This window comes from Cyrtonyx montezumae, unplaced genomic scaffold (assembly GCF_038088225.1).
Source record: "Cyrtonyx montezumae isolate F1298 unplaced genomic scaffold, pur_monq_1.0 scaffold_7, whole genome shotgun sequence".
In the NCBI taxonomy this organism is placed as follows: domain Eukaryota; kingdom Metazoa; phylum Chordata; class Aves; order Galliformes; family Odontophoridae; genus Cyrtonyx; species Cyrtonyx montezumae.
In genome coordinates this window covers 27408609-27433411 of record NW_027072078.1, presented here as the reverse complement: position 1 = coordinate 27433411, position 24803 = coordinate 27408609, and the positions used below count along the sequence as shown (strand labels likewise).

The 24803-nt window shown below is 41.7% G+C and overlaps 2 protein-coding genes across 2 annotated transcripts in view; both read left to right on the top strand.

Moving 5' to 3' along the window:
- Positions 1–10406, top strand: part of PARP14 (poly(ADP-ribose) polymerase family member 14) — a 32354-nt gene extending 21948 nt beyond the window's left edge. Inside the window, exons 18-30 of the mRNA XM_065751319.1 lie at positions 311–547; positions 1043–3333; positions 3805–4041; positions 4258–4479; positions 4939–5002; positions 5607–5756; positions 6440–6502; positions 6731–6898; positions 7056–7262; positions 7349–7957; positions 8341–8486; positions 9653–9827; positions 10117–10406. Of these exons, the coding sequence (XP_065607391.1) occupies positions 311–547; positions 1043–3333; positions 3805–4041; positions 4258–4479; positions 4939–5002; positions 5607–5756; positions 6440–6502; positions 6731–6898; positions 7056–7262; positions 7349–7957; positions 8341–8486; positions 9653–9827; positions 10117–10406 (4859 nt within the window). The remainder of the gene's footprint in view (positions 1–310; positions 548–1042; positions 3334–3804; positions 4042–4257; positions 4480–4938; positions 5003–5606; positions 5757–6439; positions 6503–6730; positions 6899–7055; positions 7263–7348; positions 7958–8340; positions 8487–9652; positions 9828–10116) is intronic.
- Positions 10407–10674: 268 nt separating this feature from the next.
- On the top strand, positions 10675–20583 carry LOC136058083 (leishmanolysin-like peptidase). Its single transcript, XM_065751318.1, is given in 19 exon segments — positions 10675–10684; positions 11521–11596; positions 11598–11760; positions 11843–11940; positions 12064–12094; positions 12890–12972; positions 13436–13553; positions 13712–13881; positions 14471–14576; positions 14833–14927; positions 15171–15288; positions 15786–15893; positions 16647–16723; positions 16839–16949; positions 17645–17777; positions 18354–18513; positions 19199–19329; positions 19430–19640; positions 20421–20583. Coding segments are annotated over 19 exon segments (2094 nt in total). The 3' UTR covers positions 20516–20583.
- Positions 20584–24803: the final 4220 nt, after the last annotated feature.

Sequence of the window (24803 nt, the reverse complement as noted above, 5' to 3'; positions counted from 1 at the left end):
TGGAGATGCATTTTGTAAATTATTGCAGTGTATAAAGTCTCCATTCCAGAAGACAGTGAAACAGTGAGGAGTGATTAGTGTACACAAGATAAGGATGACTGGACAGAGAGAAAGTAGTGATGAACTGCAGAAAGTAACATGGCTGTGTCCATTTCCTCCTTTTCGTTACAGCACGGAGTTATTTTGCAGCTGTATTTGCTGCATATACAGAGAAAAGTAGACTTGGCTCATTCCTGTGCCAGCAGTGATAGTTGGGACTGATAAGGACATGGGAAAACATGTTGAGTTAATGCTGCTTTTCTGTCTACAGATACTAAAGAATTCATCAAGAAATGTGTGCAAAACAAAAGAGCGAAAAAATTCAATATAACTGCCAGGCTTCTTGAAGTGACTCGCAGCATCAAGGCTGAAAACATACCAGATAACATTTCCACAGACTATCTCACAGTTTATTTTGAGAGTGCTCAAAATGGAGGTGGGCCTGTGTCAGACATTCAGCTCTTCTCCGATGAGAACTCGGCCATCATTACTTTCTGTGATCACAAAGGTAATGCTGCCTCTGTCCCTGCTTTTCTTCTGGCATTCTGTATTTGCTTAGGAATGGTTTTGTGTTAATGTGTGATTTCATTCTTGGTAATGTGTTTTGAGCCCCTGTCAGTCATATGATTCATTTCCTTTGTCCATTCCTATTGAATGGCAAATACATATATATATAAATGCACTGGGACAATGAGTTTTATTTTAGGTTGAGCATAAGGTCTATTTCATAGATACCCTGATTTTGCCCTGCTCTGTGCTGTTGTTTCCTTAGGAAACAAAGGAAAGGCACAGCTGTATAGGGAATGAATGGCATAAGGATATTCACAAGCTATTTGGAACCACTTGTCCCCTACAGAGCAGCTGGGAAATTGGAATGATGTGAAAATGGTTCCTTCAATGCTCAAACAACACAACTTGTTTCACAGGTTATTCAATTTAATAGTGCTAACCTAGATTTATTTGCTTGATTTGAAATTCATGATGTGTGTATGTTCACTCTTAGATCTAAACACTGTCTTGGAAAAGCAGCATTTACTTGAACAAACACCAATTTCTGTGCATCCGTATTACCACTCCCTGGGAACAGCTCTTTATGGAAAAGAAAGACCAGTTATCAAGATGCCAGACTCTGTGGTGGTGCCACTAGATCCGTATGTCTGGCAGTTTTTACAGGGGCGAGATGGACTGATTGAAGCCATAAATGAGGAAATGGCAGTTTGCCATTGTTGTCTAAAATGGCCACAGACAGGTTGTGCTCAACCAAAAGTCACACTGTGTCCATCATCATCTATCTCTGAGCAGAAGAAAACATTGATTAAGTTGATCAAGACCTGGAAACAACACGTTTCCACTGAGTTCTCACGTATCATGTCACGTTACGTAGCTATAAAGTGTAAAGTAAGGTCAGTGGAGTGGAAGGACCTGAAGAACAGATTGGTGAAAGATGCTGATTTGATCATCACTGATATTTCTGAGGAGATGGTGGTGATAGCTGGCAAGAGAGCAGCAGTGGACAGAGCAGAGAAAGAAGTGAGGGAATGTGTGGAAAAAGACATGGAGGAAAGTGAAAGGGAAAAACAGAACATAGAAATTTCTGTGTCGATCATCCCAGGGAAGTATGCAGTTTTACATAATGCTGGGCTAGAAGAGAATATTCACAAAGAGTATCCATGCTTGAAGATCTCTTACGATGACACAAAAAAGACTGTTCAGTTGTGTGGATTACCTGCAGAGGTTTATAAAATCAAAGCCAACTTACTGGAAAAGTTATTGAATATGCCCAGGACACCAGTTAACATTGATCCTAATATTTTCCTATATCTACTGTGTGTAGATAGTAAGACCATGTCAGAGATGTTATTTGCTGCAAAAAAAATTAATGCTTTTTATGAGCTTGAGGATGACACTGTGATACTGTTTGGAGAGGCTCCTAAAGATCTTACAGAGGCAGAAAAGCAATTAAAGACAAGCCTAGTCTATAAAAGCATTGACGTGGAAAACCGTGAAATCACTAAAATGAAGGAGTGGAGTTGTCTGCTTGCCTTCTTGCGTAAGAAGTACCATTCTTCCCAGGCAACTGTAGTCATCCGTGAACCTATTGGAAAGGAAAATACAGTGGTGATTACTGGCTTTATTGAGACTGTAGAAGAAGTTTGTCAGAACCTTTGTGATTTTATTGATAAAAACACACAGGTGGAAAAGGAAATCCCAGCTAAGTCAGTGGCAATACTGCACTTTGTAGAGAAGGAAAAATCTGCTCTTGTTGATGAGCTGGGGAAGAAGGGTGTGACAGTACGCTTTCACCTCGAGACACTGCGTATTTCCCTGAGTGGACCAAGAGCAGAAGTGCTAAAAGCAGTCACTGTGTTGGAAAAAATTATCTCATCCCTTTGCTTGAAAGATGTGCAAATTGATAAGCCAGGGGCAAAGGAGTTCTTCACTGACAGGAAAGATACATTTATTTTTGAGGCAAAGCAGAAATTTAACTGTCTGATTAGGCTGAAAGAAGAAGAACAACAGAACAGTGAAAATACTGATGATAAAGAAGAAAGAAAGCTCCACTACAGGCAGACCGTACAAGGTGGAGTTGATGTACTAGTATACAAAGCTAACTCGTGCAATTATCCAGTCGATGTTGTGGTGAATGCATCAAACGAAGACCTAAAACACGATGGTGGCCTCGCTCAGGCACTGCTCCAGGCAGCTGGGCCAGAGCTGCAGGCAGAGTGTGATATGGTGAGGAAGAATGAGTATCTGCAGCCTGGGTGTGCAGTGATCACGGGAGCGGGGAAACTGCCCTGCAAGCAGGTCATCCATGCCATTGGGCCCCGGTGGAAGGAGAAGAGTGCAGGAAAGTGTGTGTACCTGTTAAAACAGGCAATTAAAATGAGTCTGCAGCTGGCTGAAGTGTATAATCATCGTTCCATAGCTTTCCCTTGCGTAAGCGGAGGGATTTTTGGCTTCCCCCTGCAGAAGTATGTAAATGCAATTGTATCAGCCATCAGGAATACCCTGGAAGAAATCAGCAGGGACAGCAGCCTGAAAAAGATTCATCTCGTTGCAACTGAAGAAGAAACAGTTCAGATTCTCTGTGAGACTGTAAAAAAAATGTTTACAACTAAAACGTCCTCCCCAGTGCCGCTGCAGGAATGCTCTACAGGTCACAGGCAGGGGGAGGGCCAGGGGGAGAAGAGAGGAGAGGATCTCTGCATGGCTAGGGATGGTGAGGAGATGATCACAACAGAGGAAGGACTGCGCATCCGAGTGGTGAAGAAAGACATTATAGATGCAACGGTAGGTCTTAAAATTTTCTGCTTCTTCTCCAAGTTTGTTTGAATGTTTTAAGGAAATTTAAGTAGAAGAGGAAGAACGTGACATTATATTGTTTTATGTAAAGAAACACAGGCCATATGCTAGCTAAATAAGAAAGCAAGATGGCAGAACTGGTAGATTTCAGACTGGGGTCTGTCATTCTGCAGTGGGCAGCCATGAATTTCAGATTTTCACTTCCTAGCTGAGTTTTATTTAATCTCCAGAGAGATCAGCATGTAAAATGTGACGTAAATAAAATTCTTCCGTGGAGCTGGAAAGCAAACAGCGTGGCCTGTTTTGCTTCATGAAAGCACAGCGACCTTCCTTCACCTTGTTTTGGTGCAAAAGATGCTTCTCATCAGTATACCGTCCTGCTTCCGTTGAAAGGGAGGAGATGGGCATTAAGTTTTGTAGCTTACATGTGCTTTATGTAATATGTTCAATCTGTTGCAGACGGATGTTATTGTCAACAGCGTTGGCACAGATCTGGAGTTTGGTGTGGGGCCTCTGTGCAGAGACTTGCTGGAAGAGGCAGGGTCAGAGCTCAAGACAGAGTTTGACAAGAAAAAAGGACAGCAGGAAGCTGGGAATGGGAATGTGCTCTGCACGAGTGGATACACTCTGGCTTGCAAGTTTGTGTTTCATGCTATACTTTCTCCATGGGACAGAGGAATTGGACAGGTCCTGAAGGTACTTTTGAATTTATTTGTAAAAAATTTGAAGTGTCAACATTTAAAACAGTTCATTTAGACAAATGGACTTCACTTCCTCCTGTTTCAGTGACCTTAAAGGTGCCTTGTGTGCTCTCAGCTTTTTCTTATATCTGCATATTCTCTACAGAGCTAACAATATATGACACAAAAGTGTTTTTTTTCTTAAATAATTGATCTTTGCTGCATTTTACAGAACCTGGAAAACATAGTCAATTTCTGCTTGATGAAAACGGAAGAACTTGGACTGAATTCCATCACTTTTCCAGCTCTTGGAACTGGAGGATTTAGATACCCTGCAACAGTTGTTTCTAAGTTAATGTTTGATGAAGTATTCAAGTTCAGCAGCAGTCACACTCGGAATAATCTCCAGGAAGTTAATTTTCTCTTGCACCCAAATGATGCTGATAACATTCAGGTATTTTTTCTCTGGACAAAGCCATCCATGTCATATGCTGTTCTAATAAAACCTGAATGATATGTTAGTGGTATGTTGCTTTCTTAAGGGAATGATGTAGCACTTTCTTACTGCTTTGGGCCAGTGAAAGGGGATGTCACATTCAGCATCTCTAAAAAGTAAACTCCCAGCAAGCACAAGCTGTGGACAAAATGTGCATTTGTTGGCACTGTGAACACATGTTGCTGCTCACTCATCTTTTCATATTCTCATTTCACATTGGGAGCACTTCTGGCAATGCAAAGATGTTATCTGTTATCCCACTGTCCACTATGAGGCTTCCACTGTTACTAATGATGCCCAAACACTCTATAAAATGCATCAGATGGCTCAGCAAGAGTTATGTGGCTGTTGAATAATATAAATATTTGGTATATAAAGTCTGACATTGTCTGTTTGATACCTTTTCTTTCTTCCCAGGCTTTTACCTGTGAACTAAAGCGTAGACTAATTGGGAAAGGGTGTGATGCAGCAGCACAGCTAGGTAAGTTTTGATGGGACAGAAGGTGAGACATGAGGGAGAATGTGAGTACTGCAAAGTGGTTTTATATGTACCAGCAAACAGATGAAATATAAGAAAGAAAGATCGTTTATTTCCTGTTAATGGACTGACATTCTTAAATTCCATTTATAAAAATCTTGATGAGGAATTTCTTTTGTTGAGGATGTGCTCACTGTGACCAGTCTGAGTACGTGGAGCAGGATAAGCGGGTAGGAGAACCATTAGTATTCCAGCCCAGAGTGTTTAAGACTGTGTTGGGTCTCCCTTATTGGTAATGCTCCATGTCATTTAAGAGTTCAGACAAGAAAGTCTCACAGAATTGGTCTCATCAGATGACGCTAGCAGTTTTTCCTGAATTGATATTGCACAAGCTTATAGGAATCGAGCTGGTTTCACTTTCACAGTATTTAAATAGGAAAAAGAGTGTACCCTCCTGCTTCCAGAGATGGATTGAAGAGAAGTAGGCAGAGACTGTCTAGATGCTATCAAGCTGGACTTCAAGTAAACTCCTCAAAGGATAAATCACAATTTCTATTCAATACCGAAAGTATTGAAGTGTTTTAAGATATTCTTCTTTTCCTTGCAGACTTCATCAGGCCTGTTTCCGCTGAAACACTGGGAGTTTATGAAATGCAGATTGGTTCCATTACACTCAAAGTAGTTAGTGGAGATATTACCAAGGAAGACACAGAGGTTATTGTAAATATATCCAATCAAACATTTGATGCCACAACAGGTATTGCACTTCGTAGATCTTTAGTGACAAATTTATGCTAGCCTCTAGGAATGTGGAGGGGAAAGACTTGTCCATACATGAAACTTTTATGAAGTTTATTTTTCAGATGAGAAATAGAAAGCAGTGATTTGTCATGAAATAGATCTTAAACTGTTTTTATCATATGTTCTGAATATTCTGTGTAGTTTCCAAACTACTCAGAAGAGGTTTAAAATGAAAAACGCTTGAATAAAAGGGATTTTTGAGTTCAAATATAATTCTGTAAAATGCTTATCATAATATATTTCTTTACACGTTTATTTCATTATAAGCCTAAGCCTCAGTTGAGCAAATTGACTTGTAAGAAGCAGAAGGTTCTTTGGTTATATTGTGAACTGTAAGAATGAAGACACCAATTGTATAATGCAAAGCGATCAGAGAGTTTGGTGACTGTCATATTATTACCAGGTGGAAATACGAAGTAGATGTCATTTTTAAGGATGTCCAACCAATAACAAAGACAGTGTTCTATTTGCAGCCAGTGCAGTTTGTGATAGAGGGCACTTAGAGGAACTGGCATGGTTGTGTACTTGGCTGATGTGATATTTGGGGGGTGTTCAAACTACAGAATTTGACTGAAGTTTGGAGTAGAGATACTGAAGCTGACTTTATGAACGTGTATGCTTTTTCTTGAATACTTTAAGGGGTTTTCAAAGCAATTATGGATGCTGCTGGTTCCGATGTAGAAGATGAGATCGATCAATACGGTATTTTAAAACCCATTTTTTAAATTAGATTTCTTTTTCTTCTCTCAAAACACTCTCTGGGCAACCTGTTCCAGTGCACCACTGCCCTTCACAGTGGACTTCTACTTGCTCCACTCCTCTTCAAGTATCTATCGCTCTAGTGTACTCTAGCATCCACATTAACAGTTGTCTTATCAGAAAATAGCCACTTTGAAAATGTTGTCTCCATTTTTATCTTCTCTCTTCCAGCTGGACTGCCTGAAAGTGGTTTCATTACTACACAGGGTGGTGCGCTGTTGTGCAGGAGAATCATCCATTTGATTCACAGTATGAATGTGAAGAATCAAGTCTCCAAAGTGCTTCATGAGTGTGAGCTAAGAAAGTACAAGTCTGTCGCCTTCCCGGCAATTGGAACAGGTTTGTGTTTTCATGGGGAAGTGATTAGAGCTGTGATGGGGGTATTTGGTGAGAAGGCATAGAGGGAAGAGAGAGTGACACCAACATGTATGAGCTGGATGCTGCCTTGATACAAACACTGCTCACTGCCTGATATGTGTCTTTTATTTTTGTTTAGGTGCTGCACGACAGAGTCCAGCAAAGGTAGCTGATGACATGTTGGATGCTATATTGGAATTTGTGAACAATAGATCAGTACAGCATTTGAAAGAAATTAGAATAGTCATCTTCCAGAGATATATGCTGAGAGACTTTTATGAAAGCATGAAGGAAATAAAAGAATCAAATCCGTCTGAACCACAGTCACTGATAACTATGCTAAACTGTAAGTGGGTCGATTTTCTGTGTGCTTGGGCTCACAAAACTAAAGATCTTTTACATAAAACTAATAATTAACATATTTCTCCACAGCCTGTTTCTGGGACAAAAAAAAATCCACTGAGAAGAAAAAGGTCTTGGTTTTAGAGAAGAAAGTTGATGTAGTTACCTTTCAGATCTGTGGAGAAAGCAAAAAAAATGTGGATGCAACTGAGTCCTGGATAATAGATTTGATTTTAAAGGAACAGTTTGAAAACAGGATTGTAGATGAGCTAATTGAACATTTTGGTGAGAAACAAATTGAAACTTTGGCAGATCTCCAGAGAGGAAAACACGTTAGTATTTTACTTGATAAGAGCCACTCTCCACCTTGCGTTACAATTTGTGGTATTAGCAGGGAAGTCTGTTCTGTTTCTGCAGAAGTTCAAAAAATGATCCAAAAAATAAAGACCACTCAAGAAGAACAATCCAAAGCAGAACTTGTTTATAACCTAGTAGAATGGAGGTATCAAAGAAGCAATGAAGGTTTTGTTGCTTTTGATAAACTGACAAATATGCAGCTGGAAGATGCCAAAATAGAGAAAAAACCATATCTGACTGTCAGAATTGACAAGAAGAACTACAGGGTGGAGCTGAATACTCTACAGGCTCGTGATGACCAAGGAAGAACTTTAAACATTCAACGTGTGCCAAAGAATGAAGGTAAATTGCAGCTTTGCTAATGAGAAACCTATGATATTGGTTACTGAATGATAATTCTGATCATTACAAAGTTAATTCCAAAGAAGTAAGTTTCTCCATAGCTGTTTACTTACTTCCTGTTTAGCTGGGTGTGCCATAGCCAGCAATTCTACATTCACAGTTAGCAGTGGGTATGACCCAAATCGTTCATTTCTGTTGTAAATACAAAACTGATCTTTGTGTATGTGACTAGTAAGCATAGGCTTCATGTGTAAATCTGACAAAGGAATGTTTTTGGAATGAAGTATTTTGTAATATTCACTTCCCTCTCAGCAGTCAGTTTGCAGAGCATCTACAAAACTGAGCTAGATAGGAGTGATGCTAAAACAATTCCTGTCTTGCAGATATGCAGTCAATTGAGCTCCCTGCAAAGTGGGAAGATATGCGAGAGGAACGGGTCAAACTGGTGGCCCTCACACCATCGTGTCAGGAATATCTTGATGTTCAGAAGAGGTTTCAGAAAACTGCTCACAACTTTGTTATAGAGAAGGTGAAATCCTACGGGAAAAAACGAATGAACTCTTAGGCTGAAAACACTACTATGCTTCCTAAGTACCTGTTTGTCACATTTCTGCAACCTAATACACCTTCTGTGGCAGTCTCTAAAAAAAATTCCTAAGAGCATTTGCCTTCCTAGTAATGCAAAATGAGTGACCATATGTATTCAGGCTGACTCTCTGTTTAACTAATGTGCTATTGAATAGTTAATATGGTGCATGCAGTTAGGAAATTCTATGTTGAATTGAAAGTGTGAATAAACGCATTCAGAATTAAAAGGAAAAGATCTTGTTATCTATAAGAAATATGATTTAAGAGGTGAAAAGCTTGCTGTCTCTCAGCAAGGTATTGGATTAAGCTCTGCTTCCTCTTCTGCAGTTCATTTCATTGCCAAAAGTTGACAAAGTTTGACTACCAAATACAGAAGTCGTTAATCTGTAGGGTGAGAATCTGTCCTATGGGAGGTCTTGGAAAACTAAGAAACATTTGGAGTTGCAGAGAAGTCAGTCTTCACGTCCACTCTACTAGAAGAGCTGGCTGTAACTCTGCAACTCTGCAACTCTGTCCTTGCAGTAAAAAATAAAGCTTTTTACTCTCTTACTACTGGAGGAATGGATTTCCCTGTTGGTCCCAGGCAGATGTGAAGTATTTTTCCATTGAATGTGGAAAGCTCTTGCAGCTCTTAAGATTATATTGGCTGCAGATATACAATTTCCCTAAGCTATAGTCACACTGTTGGCATAGGAGCCAGCAACATCTGTCCTCCCATCAATTTATTTTTAAATAGAATTTTCTCATGGCTACAAAAAAAAAAGGAAGTAATGTTGTCTTCCATGCTGAGGTCTAGAAGATGAACTTTGCTGTTGCTCCAGCCTACCTATCTTTAAATGGGAAAATCATCAGTAAAGATTATTAGGATGCACAGAATGCATCTCACATCAGTGTCTCCTTTCCACTAGCAGCAGTAAAACATCCTATTTCTGCAAATACCAGTGCTTTGGTTTGTGGCTTTCAGAAGGTTCACGAAATACATAGCAATGGTATAGCTAAAGTGACAGTTACTGTCATTATTAGTTTGGTTTGCTTTTAATGATTTGTTGTCATGATAAATATTGGTTCCTACTAGTATAAATACAGCTCCATTTTGTAACTTTGCAGATTGAAAGAATACAAAATCCCTTCCTCTGGCAGACGTACCAAATCAAAAAGAAGTCTCTGTGTCTGAAGAACAGAACTCAAGATAATGAGAAGTTGTTGTTTCACGGGACAGCTGAAGTCTCATTGAGCACAATCAACTACAGTGGATTTAATCGTGGCTTTGCTGGAATGAATGGTGAGTCATTTTCCAAAGCAGTTAATTTCCTAAAGGTGTATGCAGTGCTGGTAGATGTCTAGGGCTGACTTGATCTTGAGAGACATAGACAGCCCAACTCAGATCTGATTGACACTTCAGCCTGGTCTAAGGGGTTTCATGTTTGATTCTGATAAAAAAGGATTATTACTCAAACTGTGCTGATAAACCAATTTATAATTTCTGTAGAATTAAAAAAGAAAAAGGGAGCTTAAGAGATTCTTCTGTGAATAAGAATGCTAACTGTATTTGAAAACATCTTTCCAAACAGCTGCAAACATTGGAAACGGAACCTACTTTGCTGTTAATGCAATTTACTCTGCTCATGATACTTACTCAAGACCAGATACGAGTGGCAGAAAATACATGTACCTGGCTCGGGTCCTCACAGGGGAGTACTGCGTTGGGAGCAAAGGGATAGTCACTCCACCTCCAAAATGCTCAGCAGATCCTGCCGACCTGTACGACAGTGTAGTCGATGACATGAATACTCCGAAGATGTTTGTCATATTTAATGACATTCAGGCATATCCAGAGTATCTTATTACTTTCAGAAAATAGAATATTCTTAATAGCCCGAAAAATGTTGGTGCCTATTCTAATTAAAATGTGACAGGGCATTTCTTGATTGTTGTTTACACTTAGGTCTGTTAAGAGTGTTTTTTAATCTATCCACACGTTTAAATAAGTCTTCTTATTAGTGCACCAAAGCCAGGACAGGCAGTTATTTTAGAATGCAGTGTTTTAGTACTCACATTTCAGATTCAGTTCTGCAGAGGTGTAGGCAAGAGCTGTGAGAACAGCCTAGGCTTCTTCCCAAGCAAGGCCGATGGGAGCTGGTAAGAAGGGCAGCTGCTGTGCCATACCCATTGCCATCTGTGCACACTGTGACTTCACATTTGCTATGTGAGGTTTTCAAGAAAAGGGCAGATGTGGCACTGAAGAGCACGGTGGGTTTGGGTTGATGATTGGACTAGGTAATCTTACAGGTCTTTGGATTGGATCTTTTCCAGTCTTTATGATTCTATGCATTATGTGTGTCCAGTTTCCACATACAAAGCCATCGCTTCTGGAGGCCGTAGGATAGTAAAGAGTGACTATGTCTGCTGGATAGAATTGCAGTATTAACATTTCTGTAGAAGCACCACTTTGGACAGAGCTATCAGGGATGCTCGCAATCATTAGAAACATGCATGTTCTAGGGATATATATAGGGATATATTATAGGGACACGCTCAAATCATTTGAAAATCTTGATGTTCTGTAAAGCAAATAGATAATGATACGCACACACCTGAGCTTATACAGATAGGCATTTACAGTGATCATCTTGCAGCTGTCAATCAAAAGCCGTGTGTACATTTGGTTTTAATAAAAGCAGTTACCAGTGGATTATGTGGTATTGCTGAGTCATTGTTTACACAGAGGAGCGCACTTCAATTAGAAGTGTTGCTTTACGTTGGCATATATTTATGCTACAGCGAAAAGAGGCCAAAAAAGCTGAAGTGAATTGGGTATTTTCTGTGGGGTAAGGGGACCTGAGCTGCAGCGGTGCGCTGTGAGCTTGAAACGGACGCGGCAAACTGCGCTGCCGGGGGCGGCCTGCCCCTCACCACACCGCCATCGCGCTGCACTGCTCACCGCCTCCTTCCCCCCTCCCCCCCCATTGGGTGAGCTTCACCCAATCAGCATCACCCACCGCCTCCGCCCCGCCCACCCCCGCTCTCTCCGCTCGCTCATTGGCCCGAGGTGGCGCTGCCTCCATGGCGACGCGGCGAAAGGGCAGCCCAAGATGGCCGCTCCTCTTCGGTCGCTCCTCGCCGCGCTGCTGGTGCTGAGCTGGGGCCGCTCCGCCGGCCTCTCCCCGTCCTTCTCCTCTTCGTCCTGTCAGCACCGCGTGCCCGGCGGCGGAGAGGTGCGGGGCGTTGCGGGCGGGAGGGCTGAGGCCGGAGGGGTGCGGGAGAACGGGGCCGCAGTGCTGTGCTCCTCTCCGCCAGGTGCTCTACAGCGTTCCCCTGAGGGAAGGCCGCGTCCTGAAGAGAAGCGTGGATCAGCGTCTGAGGATTAAGATCATATACGACAGGAGCGTGGAGGGGTGAGTGCAGCGTTGTGCTGCGGTTTAGCTGCATATCCGGGAGTGGAAATTCTATTAGCCAAGAAGCAAACCGACCAACCTTCCTCTTTTGTATTATTATTCCTGTTATTTTTTAAAACATAGCTTGCTACCGGAGAAAAGACACCTCATTAAGGTACGTGGTATTTCTTTCTTTTCTTTGTATTTTTTTTTCCTCCCTTTTTATAAACACTGGAACTGAGTGGAACTGTTGGAACTGAGTGCTTCCTGGATGCATTGATAACTGGTCTTGGTGAAAGAGGGGATCCTGCCCCTCTGCTCTGTGCTGTGAGAGCTCACCTGGAGCACTGCGTCCAGAGCTGGAGTCCTTAGTACAGAAGAGACATGGACCTGCTGGAGTGCAGCCAGAGGAGGGCCACAAAAATGATCCCAGGGATGGAATAGCTCCCTGTGAGGACAGGCTGAGAGCTGGGACTGAGAAGAAAAGACTCCAGGGAGACCTGAGAGTGGCCTTTCAGTGTCTAATGGGAGGCTCCTTCTAAAGGGAGAAGGAGGCAGACACTTAGCAGGGTCTGCTGTGATAAGATAACTAAAAGAGGGGAGATTAAGATTAAATACAAGGAGAATTTTTTTTGCAGTAGGGGAAGTGAAGCACTGGGACAGGCTGCCCCAAGAATTGGAGACTCTGTCCCTGGAGACATTCAGGGTCAGGCTAGACTGTGCTCTGAGCACCTGATAGAGCTGTAGGTGTCCCTACTCTTTGCAATGGAGTTGGACTAGATGACTTTTAGATGTCCCTTCCAACTTAAATGATTCTATGATTTTGTAACCACTGAACTTCATAGGAAGTCATCTACCACTCTGCTGTTCTAAACCACAGCACCTAGCATGTTTCATGTACCTTGGTTATTAAAGCTTGCAAGTTCTGCCTGTACTGCTACTGGGTGACTCCTGGTTTTGTTCTGTTTAGAACAAACTTTTCCCACAAGCAATCTCTTACTTGGAGAAGACTTTCCAAGTGCGCAAATCCACAGGTACCATCTTACTAAGCAGGTATGTGAATGTTTGTTCAAAATCTAGTATTGTAATTGGTATTTAACATTATGTATAGACTTCGAAATAAGAATATAATAAGAGCACAAGAAATGCCCTGACTTGGACCAGTGGTCCCTCAGGCTCAGTGGTGTGGGTGATGCTGAGGAAAATGTACAAACCTTATGTGATGAACAAATGTATTCAGAGGTGATAAAGAGAGCACGTGCTGCTTATTTCCTTTTTAGTGTACCCCATTTATGAACCTGTTCCTAATCTTTCCTTGAACCTGTAGAGTACTCCATTAATGACTGGAGGCATTGTATCTTCCAGTTAGCATAACTTAATGGTTTTCAGCTTGAAAGTTACAATACTGCTAAGTTAAATGCTTGTATTATAGTGTCATTGGATGCTGTAAGACTTAATGCCACGCTTCCTTTTAAACTACACAATGATGCTGTCTGTCTTTGGTGTTTGATTGAAGGCAGTGTGCAACAAACCAGTATTTGAGGAGGAAAGCTGACCCTCACAGGTACTGCCGAGGGGCCTGTGCCAACCACACGCGATGTGGGCCAGTTATCGTTCCAGAAAAACACCTCCAGGTACACTGAGCTTCCACGCTGCTTCTTAGCTTATGGAGTGCTATTGGTTGTGGAAACTACTGGGTTTCTTCTTGGCCTTAAGATAGCTGTAGTTTGTTAATACAAGATTTCTGTCATAGCTGATATCTTTTAATGGTTCTATCTGTACATTGCCATAGCAATGCAGGGTGTACAACCAGAACGAGCAGCTCTCTGATGTGCCTGACCAAGAAGGGGTTCAGGATGCTGACTTTGTCCTTTACGTCAGTGCTCTCACCACTGAAAGGTGTGGCCATGAAAATATCATTGCATATGCAGCCTACTGCCAGCTGGAAGCTGAAATGGACAGGCAAGTGTTCTCTCTGTTTAATATTAAAACTTTGACTTTATGTGTGGAGTTTAATTGTCTGCGTGTGTTGTAGATAGGATAACAAAGCAGAAGTCATTGAAATAATGACAAATACAATATCTGTGTAAAGCCAGCAACGACTGAATAAAGCTTAACTTGCATAACTGAGGTGTTTATATCAAAAGCAGTCTTCTGCTGTTAGTACCTGAACTTTATCTTGTGATTCTACTTCTGTTGTGGTAAATGTCATGCTTTCACAGACCTAAAGAAAGGTGCTAGCAGACCGTGGCTTTTTATTCCTAGTTGGGCTGTGGTCCTTTTAACAGGCACTTGGTACGTCTATGACCATACCTGAAATTCAGATCCTGGTAACATCAGTACAAAGTACTGCCAGTGAAGTTGACCCCATCCCATTTCTCCTATTGCAGCAATAAACTACTCACAGCATTGCTCACAGCCCAGTTGCAAGTTGCCTAGGAGGACTTATTTTCACACTAGTCTTTAGTTTGCAGTACTGCTTTCTGCTCCTTCGAGTACGATTTGCATTTGCTCCTGTTTTGCTGAAAGCAATTATGAAACTGTCTTGCAGGCCGATAGCAGGGTATGCTAACTTGTGTCCAAACATGATCTCAACACAACCTCAGGAATTTGTTGGCATGTTGTCTACGGTGAAACATGAGATCATCCACGCACTGGTAAGGGTTGATGCTACACAGTGCATTTCCTTGAAGCTTGTACCTACTTCCTCACGTTCCTGCATCTTCTTGCAAGAGAATGATGTCTGGTGAGGGTAAAGCTCTGGTTTTCCTGTTTCAAGGCATGTATTAATTGCTTTGAGGTGCAGCACTCCATGTGTGCCTGCTGCAGGTGTGAAAACTTCCGTGGCATTGGACTTTGTGTGTGAATGCCTTACCAAAGTTTCCTACTTGCTTCATTTTTTTTAACTTGCAGGGTTTCTCTGCTGGACTGTTTGCATTTTACCGTGATGATGATGGAAAACCTTTGACAGCAAGATATGCAGATGGACTCCCTCCCTTTAACGAAAGGTATTTATTGGTTTTGGTTCTCTCAGTATTGAAGTATGTAGTATTAGTAATTAGTAGTCTTTTTTGGTAGGGCATGTAATAAACATGTACCTTACAAAGGAGAAAGGTTGCCAAGTCAATAGAAACTTCACAAAGAATGAGAAATAGAGATTATTCTTCGTTCTGTTTTTCAGTGGAAATAAAACTTTGCACAGCTGCATGTGTTTATGGGAAAGATCTGTAACTAACAAACTCTTCTTACAGCCTAGGTTTGTATCAGTGGAGTGATAGGGTTGTTCAGAAGGCAGTGAGGTTATGGGACGTACGCGGTGGCAGAATGCTGCGCCATGCTGTTTATCTTCTGACAACACCTCGTGTTGTTGTAAGTGTGAAGTTATATTGTATGTGTGTAGGCTATTGTCTCATTCTAGTGTCATGAACATTTTGTGCTCATTAAGCATTAATAACCTAATGTTAAATATTTTTCCTGAATGTCTGGCCCCAAAACTGTAATTGTGATGGTGAGATCTAAGTACTGCGTACTCCTGCTGCTGTAACTGTCACTGCTTTTCTAGTTCATAAATTTTTATACTTTCCTTTCTAAAAACATTGTTGTCATCTTTTTAAAACTTCATTGTACTTATAATGCATATGATATTATATATTACAGTGCACGTTATACTCTTAAGGTTTTGTCCTATTTAAAAAGAAATTGGCTTAGTCAGCAAATCAGTAAGCAATATTTTACATTTGAAGGGAAAACAAGCTAGTGGAAAGGGAAGTGCTGAAATAGTTCTCCAAGATAATTCTAGAAGGTGAGGAATGCACGTGACTGTTTCTCTGTATTTTGAGAGTCGTGTTGAAATGTTTTCTTTCTAGGAAGAAGCTCGGAAGCATTTTGATTGTCCAATCCTAGAGGGAATGGAGCTTGAAAATCAAGGTGGCATGGGCACTGAGCTCAATCACTGGGAGAAGAGGCTGTTGGAGGTTAGTGCTAATAGTAGGAATGGAAAAGCCTGCTTCCCCTTCCTTTATTTTTAGATTTATAGGGATACTTTCTGGAGCCTCAAAAACGTGAGTGTGTTGAACATCACTGGAATGTAGCAAAAATAGTGCTTAGGTAGAAGCAAGCAACCAATTTTTAGGTAAATCTATTTTTATCTCATTACTGAATCTCAGAATGTGAGTTTGAGATAAAATAACTATTGAAAAATGAAATGTCTCTTAGGTTTTTCTGCCGCTTGCCCCTTAGAGAAGGACTGATTTTCAGGGGAAAGGGGCTATTCCTTTGACTTAATACAATTTTGTCCAAGAAAAAGCTTCCTTCCTGCCTCTAAAGCTTGTTTTTATTTATAACACTGAGTTAGTTATGTGGTATTTTGGCAGAGGTAGACCAGATATCTACTTATTTTATGCAGTGAGGTAAACAATAATGTAAATGCTTTAGGACAGACCATTTCGTGGAAGGAAACTTGAAAAGATATGAATTTTTGAGACCAAAAGTAGTTGAAGTTTCCTGCTTTTCAGTAACGTTGTGTGTAGAGCAGTAGTTCAGAGTCAGCTAGGAAGGCTGCTGTGTGCTGGTAATGTAAAGAACTGGGTTGTCTGTAATGAAAAGGATCTGGAACTTGCAGTGACCCTGAATGCGTGGCTCTAACATAAAATGCTTTTTCATAGCAAGCCATTTTTCTTAATTAACCATTTTTCAAGAGCTTAGTAATTGTAAGTGGTAACTTTCAGAATGAAGCCATGACTGGATCCCATACGCAGAACCGAGTCTTCTCCAGGATCACCTTAGCATTAATGGAAGACACTGGGTAAGTGTTCATATGAATGGCCATGGGTTTGTTTTATTTCACGTGTGTTTTTTGTTTGCTTTATTTGATGCTGGTTTTCAAGTAACCGTATTTCCGTTTCCAAACGCCTTTGCAGCTGGTATAAAGCAAACTACAGCATGGCAGAGAAGTTAGATTGGGGCCGTAATAAAGGCTGTGACTTTGTAATGAAGAGCTGTAAGTTCTGGATTGATCAGAAGAAACAGAAGTAAGTCTTAACAATAAATAAATAAAAAAGAAGAGCAAACATGCTTGTTTACATTTGTTCCCCTTCAAATGAAACTCAGTAAAAAGTAATCTGCAAGGAATGTTCTTTCAGGTGTCTTCAGAATGCACTCGAGGAAGAGCACGTGAAATGTTTTAAGAACTGTAGTACTTTACCCAGCAAATACAGAGGCAAACATCTTAGAATGTGGAATACATTTACTCTTACTTTAAGAGAGCTGTGCTTTGAAGTGCTGGGGAGGGACTTAACCAGCACCTGTAGCTTTGTCATTTTAAGTGGCAGATGCAGGCAGCAATGTCTTGCAATGCTGGATTTAACATAAAGCACCGAAAATGTATGGTACTCATCTCAAAGCAAAGCCTTCTTTGTTTGCTTGTTACAATACTGGTAAATGTGCTCCCTAGTGGCCATGTTTTGTTTGGAAACTCTTCACTTGGAGGTTTACCGAGCAATGTCACTGAAACTGAGTGCACTGTGACTTTGTTTGCAGACTTGATATCCTTAAATGAGGAATTTCATGAGACAAATGACATAACCAGTTTGTAACAGGCAAGGTATCCCCGCTTCTTTTTGATTGAACAGGTGTGGAGGAGAGCAGGAGCAGACAGCTGTGACAAACTGTGTAGTTAAATTACAGAAAGCAGTTAATCCGATCTGATTATTGTTGTATTTTTGAGGAGGCAACGCGTCAGTCCATACTGTGACACTTTGAGGAGTAATCCTTTGCAGTTAACCTGCAGGCAGGACCAAAGAGCAGTAGCAGTGTGCAACTTACAGAAGTTTCCAAAGCAGTTACCTCAGGAATATCAGGTATCGTGGATCTTTCCTTATTAAATAAGTAAACATTTGCATTACGGTGTTATGCACTCAGGTGTGTATTTTTTTCTGAACTGGTGAGAGTAGATGTTGTGGAAAAATGTCTGCTTAGTTTAATCTAGGAAGAATGAAGGCCTAAAAAAAAAGCCTTGTGGTCTTAAGACAGTGGTAAGGATGTTGCTCATCTGTTTAAGCAGATTTTAGATGGTGTTACTGTGTAACAGAAGCCTGCAGTGTTCTGTCTGAGGTATTTCTTCAGCTCATGTAGTGCCTTGTGTCTCTGCATACCAAGAAATTTGTTGTTTCCTCCCAGCTATGATTGCGAGATGGGTCAGTGCAAGGATGGGGAGTGATGCATGGACGTGTGGATCTTAGTGCATTGTTTATGTGTTCTTAAGTACTTTGAGGTCGTCTGGCTCAGGGGTATTATAAGTGTCTGTTAATAGCCTTCCTGAGAAGTAATTGATGTTCTTACAGCTGTAGTGATTAGCTCTATTTAAAAGCAAACAGCCTACCCAGCTGTACACTTGTCTTTGTACAAACTGCTTCACCACCTCTTTTGTTTTGCAGTATTTCGACAATCTTAGTGGAGTACCAGCAGAAGACTTGCCTTACTATGGTGGCTCAGTAGAAATTGCTGACTATTGTCCCTTCAGCCAAGAATTCAGTTGGCATTTAAGTGGTGAATTTCAACGTAGCTCCGACTGCAGAATAATTGAAAACCAACCGGGTTAGTTTTCAGGGCTTTTATTTAAGAGACTGTTTGTTTATCTGGAGTGCTCTTGCTGTAATCCAGACTCACTGGATGTGAAATTACTGTGTGTAATATCTCACCCCTGTGTGCTGGGGTGAGAAGCACAGCATGGTTACCTGGCGTTTCCTTCCCTGGTGTACACGAGATACAGAAATGATCCCCAAATGAAAGACAGAGGTTGTAGGTGGAGGGTTGATTGGTTGCTTTTGAGTCTCTGAAAAAAAAAAATACTACTTTCCAGCACTGTAGTGTTTTGTCAAAGCAAGGAGACTGGCAAACTACCAGAGTATGGGTCTAGCTCTCAGAGTAGTCCATGAACTCTGAGTATTGCAGAGCTCCAGAATTCTGGGGGTATTTATTACTTGTATGTGGAGTTCTCTCAAAACAAAATGAACAAACACCCCCTCTCCTGAAGCCAGCTGTTACAACTGGCTCTTCCAGGGACAAACATATTCATATACTTGTATGGGAAAGTGCCTTTGTTTTCTTCACACTGCATATCCAAGACAGTGGAATTCCCAGATTGAGTTGTGATTGATGGTCTGGGAGATCCTAGAAGGAAATTAACTTCACTGACATGAACTAATTATGGCAGGCTTATTTGATGTGGATTTCCTTTTCAACTAATAACATGCAGTTCAATACATTCTCTCCACCTTAGATCCTACCAAGAACTACGGTGCAGAAGAATATGGACCAAACTCTGTATGTCTGATTCAGAAATCAGCTTTTGTCATGGAGCAGTGCAGGAGGAGGCTCAGTTACCCTGACTGGGGTAGTGGATGTTACCAAGTAAGTGTGTATGTTGTGGACATCTTATTTCCTTGATGAAAGAGCTCCCAAACCCGACAATGTCATGATACAGACCTTGCTTTTGTTCCTTTATTTTAAGGTTTCTTGTTCCCCACAAGGGCTGCACGTTTGGGTGAAGGACACTGTGTACCTGTGCAGCCGCTCGGGCCAGGTGCTGACTGTGAGCATTCAGATGAATGGCTGGGTGCACGTTGGGAACCTCATCTGCCCGGCCTGCTGGGACTTCTGTGACTCCTGTCCCCCAGAGAGGGATCCTCCAGCTTTGAACTTCTCGAGAGCTGCAGCAGTTGGTAGGTTGCCTTGCAGTTGTGCTGAAGCGAAGCTTGATCTACAACATCTGAAAGCACTGAAGGTTTGCATTGGGAATGGGAAGGGAGAGCTGTGGCCTTGCTGTGCCAGGATCAAAGATGTTAAAGGAAGGTGGCAAGGTGCTGGGCAGTCATATTTTTGTTTCTGAGGTGGGAACAGTGGCTAATACAGGAGAAATAGATCTAAAACACAAGTACTTTGTCACATCTCCTTGTGGTAATCATCCCAGAAACCTAACTTTAGAAAATTGGATCTGTGTTCTGGGGAATGTAATGTGACCTTCAAAATATCACCTTAGTGCAGAATGAGTACTTGTATTTTCCTGTTGGCAGCACTAATGCAGTGGTCCAGGACACAGATGGCAGGTGTTACTTTGCTTTCTGGAGGAAGAAGAAGGCTTAATTCACTGACTACCAGTTAATGCTTTTGTTGAGAATGGATTCTCTCAAATGCCAACCAGTGAAGGAGAGCAGTTTTACATTATTTCCCTTTTGTGGCTTATTTTGAAGCCTTCAATCAGTTCTTCAGTTGTTGGATGTGTAGTTTCTATTGCAGTATTTAAGGGGAAAATGAACTGGTTTGGATTACCTAAAACAGGGATAGTCATGTTATGTGGTTGTTTTGAATTGCCAGCCTTAAAAGCTAGAAATGATCAAGTGCAATTGGTGCAAAGACTACAGATGCATTTTTGCTCCCTGGTTATTTTATCTTCTCTTTAAATACAACGCAGTAACTTTATGCTGTTTTGTTTTTTGTTTCAGACTTGTGCTCCTGCTCGTCTAACCTAGTCGTAACCCTTTGGCTGTTGATGGCTAACTTAATTCCCCTGGGAGCAGGATTATTCCTCTGCGCATAGCTCAAGTGGGGAGCAAGGAGATGTTCCAAGATGATGCACCACGGTGTTGCACCTCTCACTGTGGAGCACTGAGTCTTCTGTCTGTGCATGCACTGCCTCCTCCTGAGCCTCATCTCTCCTGGCGAGCAGTGGTGCAGGCAGTGGTCAGGGAGGTGCTGACAGCAGCAGCCAGAGCCTGAGAGGCAGAAAATGCATCTCGATAAGTGCCAGTATTTTCCTGAATTGCAGCCCTTGATTTTGTCACAGTAACGAGATTGCTGTGCCAGCCTTCCTGGAGGCTTGGCCAAGATTAGGAACGAGAACTCGGCCATAGTAGAAATCAGGATTGTGGTTGGTTGGTTTGGTTTTTCTTGTTTCTTTTTTCTTCAGTGTGACTGGTAGCAAAGCATCCTCAAACTGGAAATATACCTCAGTGGTTTAGTTGAAAGCCACGTGAAAATCAGTTATCAGCACTGCTCATTACTCAGAGCTGAGCAGGTAGGGGGTTTCTGCCAGTTCTTACGTTTTGCAGGGTGACATAACTGAATGGAATGGAGCAGGTGTTGGGAATTGTTTCCACAGCTGTGTTCTGCAGCTTTGAGGCTTCTCAGAATTGGTATTATTTTGCAGTAAAGCATCCAGTTGGGCTTCACTTCACCTGTACATGCACTGAGTGGAATTTCAGAGTGATGACCGTGACAGCTGTCTGGAAATCACATCCTCGTTCAGCATGTGAAATGGAATATGAGAAATGTTTGAATATTCTCAGAGTAGTTTGCTAGACAAACACATTTCAGTACTGATAATAGCCTGTAAAATTGGGCTAGCTTTTGTGGTTATTTTTTTCTTAAATCATGATGTTATTTTTTATTAATATTAGCATTAATACAGTTGTTGTCCCTTTTTGTTGAAGGGTAAGCCAGTAGCTGTGGCAGCTATCATCTTACAGAACCATTTTGACTTCTCTAGGCCAAAATTGTATTGAAAAGTCAATAATCTTCTTCCACCCCTCTTTCTTGAACCTGTAGTTGATAGTTTAATTACTCAAATAATTGGCGTTTGGATTATGTTAGAGAATTAGACACTTGGAAATATGTGAGGGCACGTCTTGGTACCAAGTTCATCTCCTGAGGGACAAAGTCTGCTTGAGGAAGGAAATGAGCAGAGTCTGTCTCACTGAGGACAGTTGCTCTGTAGGACACTTGTGAAGATGTTTTTCTTTGTTTCTGACCCTACATAATGTGTTACTGGTAACGCCTCTTAGAGCAAAAGAAACTCTTGTTGGGCCAACCCATTGTCTGTCCTGCTGCATAGCTCTCATCTGTGGGAAGGTACTAAACGAGGGAGCAGGAGTGCCCAGTGCACAAAAAAACACAGAGATGGGGAGAAAGGTGTCACACCACTTCTTTAAGGCTTGGTTCCTTTCTGAAATGAAAGGTTGAGGGATGGAAGGGGTAACTTCTTTAGCTATGATTAGTGTTTAATAATAATAGGACTTCCACTGTACTTGTAAGGAAACTAAAGATTGTCTTTGTGCCTCGTATATATTTTTAAGACACTTTATGACACTGGTGAGGTGAGTAAGCTGCAACCTAAAACTGAGAGCATGTGGCTGAGAGAGTACCTTGCACTGGGCTAGTTCCCCTCCTGAGCTGCAGGTTATGCACAGTCTGCTTTGAGGTAGGCAAGGCCTGGTTAGCCTTAATTAATAATTCTGAGAAGCAATACAAATTAGAGATTGAATGCTTTAAATGTGTACGAGTTTGAATCAAGAATCACTCAGACCAACAAGCAAACACTGCTAACTTTAAGGTATGCACAACCAGCAGTCGGTGTAAGTGGATTCCTCGACAGCATAAAGGTTTCAGAGTGTATCTGTGGCCCCAGGGGTTGGTGCTGTGTCTTTTGTTGTGCAATAATACAGTTGAAATGGTATCACTCAACAGCAATGCTTTTTATACTTGAAAAGAACTTATTGGTTATTTTTTCTTACTGTGAAATATTTGCACTGTTGGAACTTTCTGGTTAACTTTGTAACTGTTGAGCATTTCTAACGGTGTTAACTTATTGCATTTGCTATTTGATATGCCGGTCTGTCTGTGTAAGTGGAATTTGTTATATTTAAGTGAACGTTTTTTTTAATCTTCTACCCAGCTGTTTATCTTGAGGGCTTTTCTTTTCTCTTCCTGAGCACTAACTGGGAACTGAAAGATGGCTTAAAATGCTGATGCTTCCCTACTTCTGGATGGGAAAGAGAGGCCGCAGTGCAGCGTGCCTCCAGGGAACACCTGTCTGCCTGTGGCAGTGCTCGTAGTCAGGTCCGGCCCTCCCTGCTGAGCAGCTGCATCAGTGAATCCAGAAAACTAGCAATGCCTTCATAATCTGAGATTTCAGCTGTAATTTCTCTGACGCTTAAACTGGCTGTGAGCTGCAGAATTGGAAGCGACTTTAGGGAGTTGGGAGGGCAGGATCCAACCTGTTGTGTCGGTGAGCTGGCAGCTGTGCCCTTGGGGGAGCTGCCAGGGGACATGTGGGGTTTGCTTTACAGTGGCAGTGAATTGGTGGCTGTCAGGAGGAGTATCTGAGTAAAACTGCCTACCTCAGTTCTGTTCGGCATTGAGTTCAGCTGTTAGCCCGTTGTTAACTCGAGAGGCTCAAAGGTGTATTAAGTAAAAACACATCTCAGGTTCTTAAGAGCAAAATAGACATGGTAGGAAGCGCAAGCCATTTTTTAGTGTAGAACACAGCTAAAATGGTAGCTTAAAACAATCGTTTGCGTAGCCTTAAGTATGGTGTTTCCCCAGTCAGTCTGTATTGGCTTGAAATAGAGTTTGCAGGCAGCTGCTTTGGGTTTGCTGAACATGTCATGGCCAGTCCATCCCATTGCAGCTCTTACACGTGGAAACTTTCAGATACGGCCCAAACAAACCTCACCTTCTCCGGGGGGGGTAGGTTATCCCTTGGGCTTTTGCTGCCCTAGGGAATAAATAGATTGCATTTCCAGTATGTAATGTCTGTGGTTTTAATGCTATGAAAGCATGTTCTGTGTTTCTTCACGGAAGTGAATTTGTCATCTTTAGTTATCCCAGTAGTTGAAATTTATATATGTTTCAATTAGAAGTAGGAGGAAAGTTGTGCTGCAGGGACTCGTTTTTCTCACGTTTCAGTTACAAGGAGGAAGGAGAGCTTTGGGCTGGAGTATGGCACCAAGTAAATTACTGGAGAAGCAGGCTGCTCCTTTCCCTCAGAATGTCTTGAAGTTCTGGGACTCTGCATTGTGTATGAGTTAACATACACATAACATACTGGGGTCTATGTTACATTCAACGACTCCGTCTTACACCATCAGACCTCCAAAGCGTAACTGTTGCCTTCATAATGTGAAGCTTCCCTTGGAGGTAAAACAACTGTCTTGGGAGAACTGGCTGACCTTGAATACGCGTTTCCTATTTTGGTACCGAGTGTAAATACAGAACAAACTATTTTACATAGATTTTTGACTGGGTTGAGATATAAGGGCTAATTTTTGTTATTTATGAAGTAAAAGTCTTCTTATTTTACTGTGTAAAAGTGTCATACAAAAGAAGGAAAAAATTATGTTCGTCAATAAAAAATGTCAGTAGAAAACAGACTCTTCTTGGCCTTTTCTTTGAGCTGTAAGGGTAAGCACCATAGAGACCGTGTCAGAACATTCATTTATTTTATGCGTTTTAAAATGAAATTACACCAAGCTTGCATTTATTCATCACTTCAAGAAAGTATTGTTTGATACTTTGGACATTAAATGTTTGCTGTTATTTTCAGCTCATGAATGGCTTAGAAAACTCCAGCCCGCCCATGAAATAAGGAGGCTTCTGAATCCTCTGTGTGTCCTTGACACTTGAAGCTGAAATTGCAGTCCCGTTCCTCCAGCCCAGCACTTTGTGTGTGTGCTATTTAGCTCTGAAAAACATCAGCTGGGTAAAGGTACCCGGTACAGTTGTAGGGTTTAAAAACGTGGCTGTTTCTCAAATGAACGCCGTCAGTGGCAAAATCAAAAGCTGGCTTGAGAACCAGTTGGTGTGCGCAGCACAGAGGGCTGCGTCCCTTCAGGAGTGCTGGGCTCAGGGCACGGCCGTGCTGCAGTTCAGTGGTGTGAGTGCTGGGGGTTTCCTGGGGGGGCTGAAGTGCGGCCCGGTTTCGGATCCGATTGGAGAAGGAATTCTGTGCGTCTGTAGCGGTCATTTCAGTGCTGCTTCTGCGCCCTGAGAATAACAGCACTGCAGGCTGAGCTGAGCGTGCCCCTCAGTTATCAGTCTCCTCTTCGGGT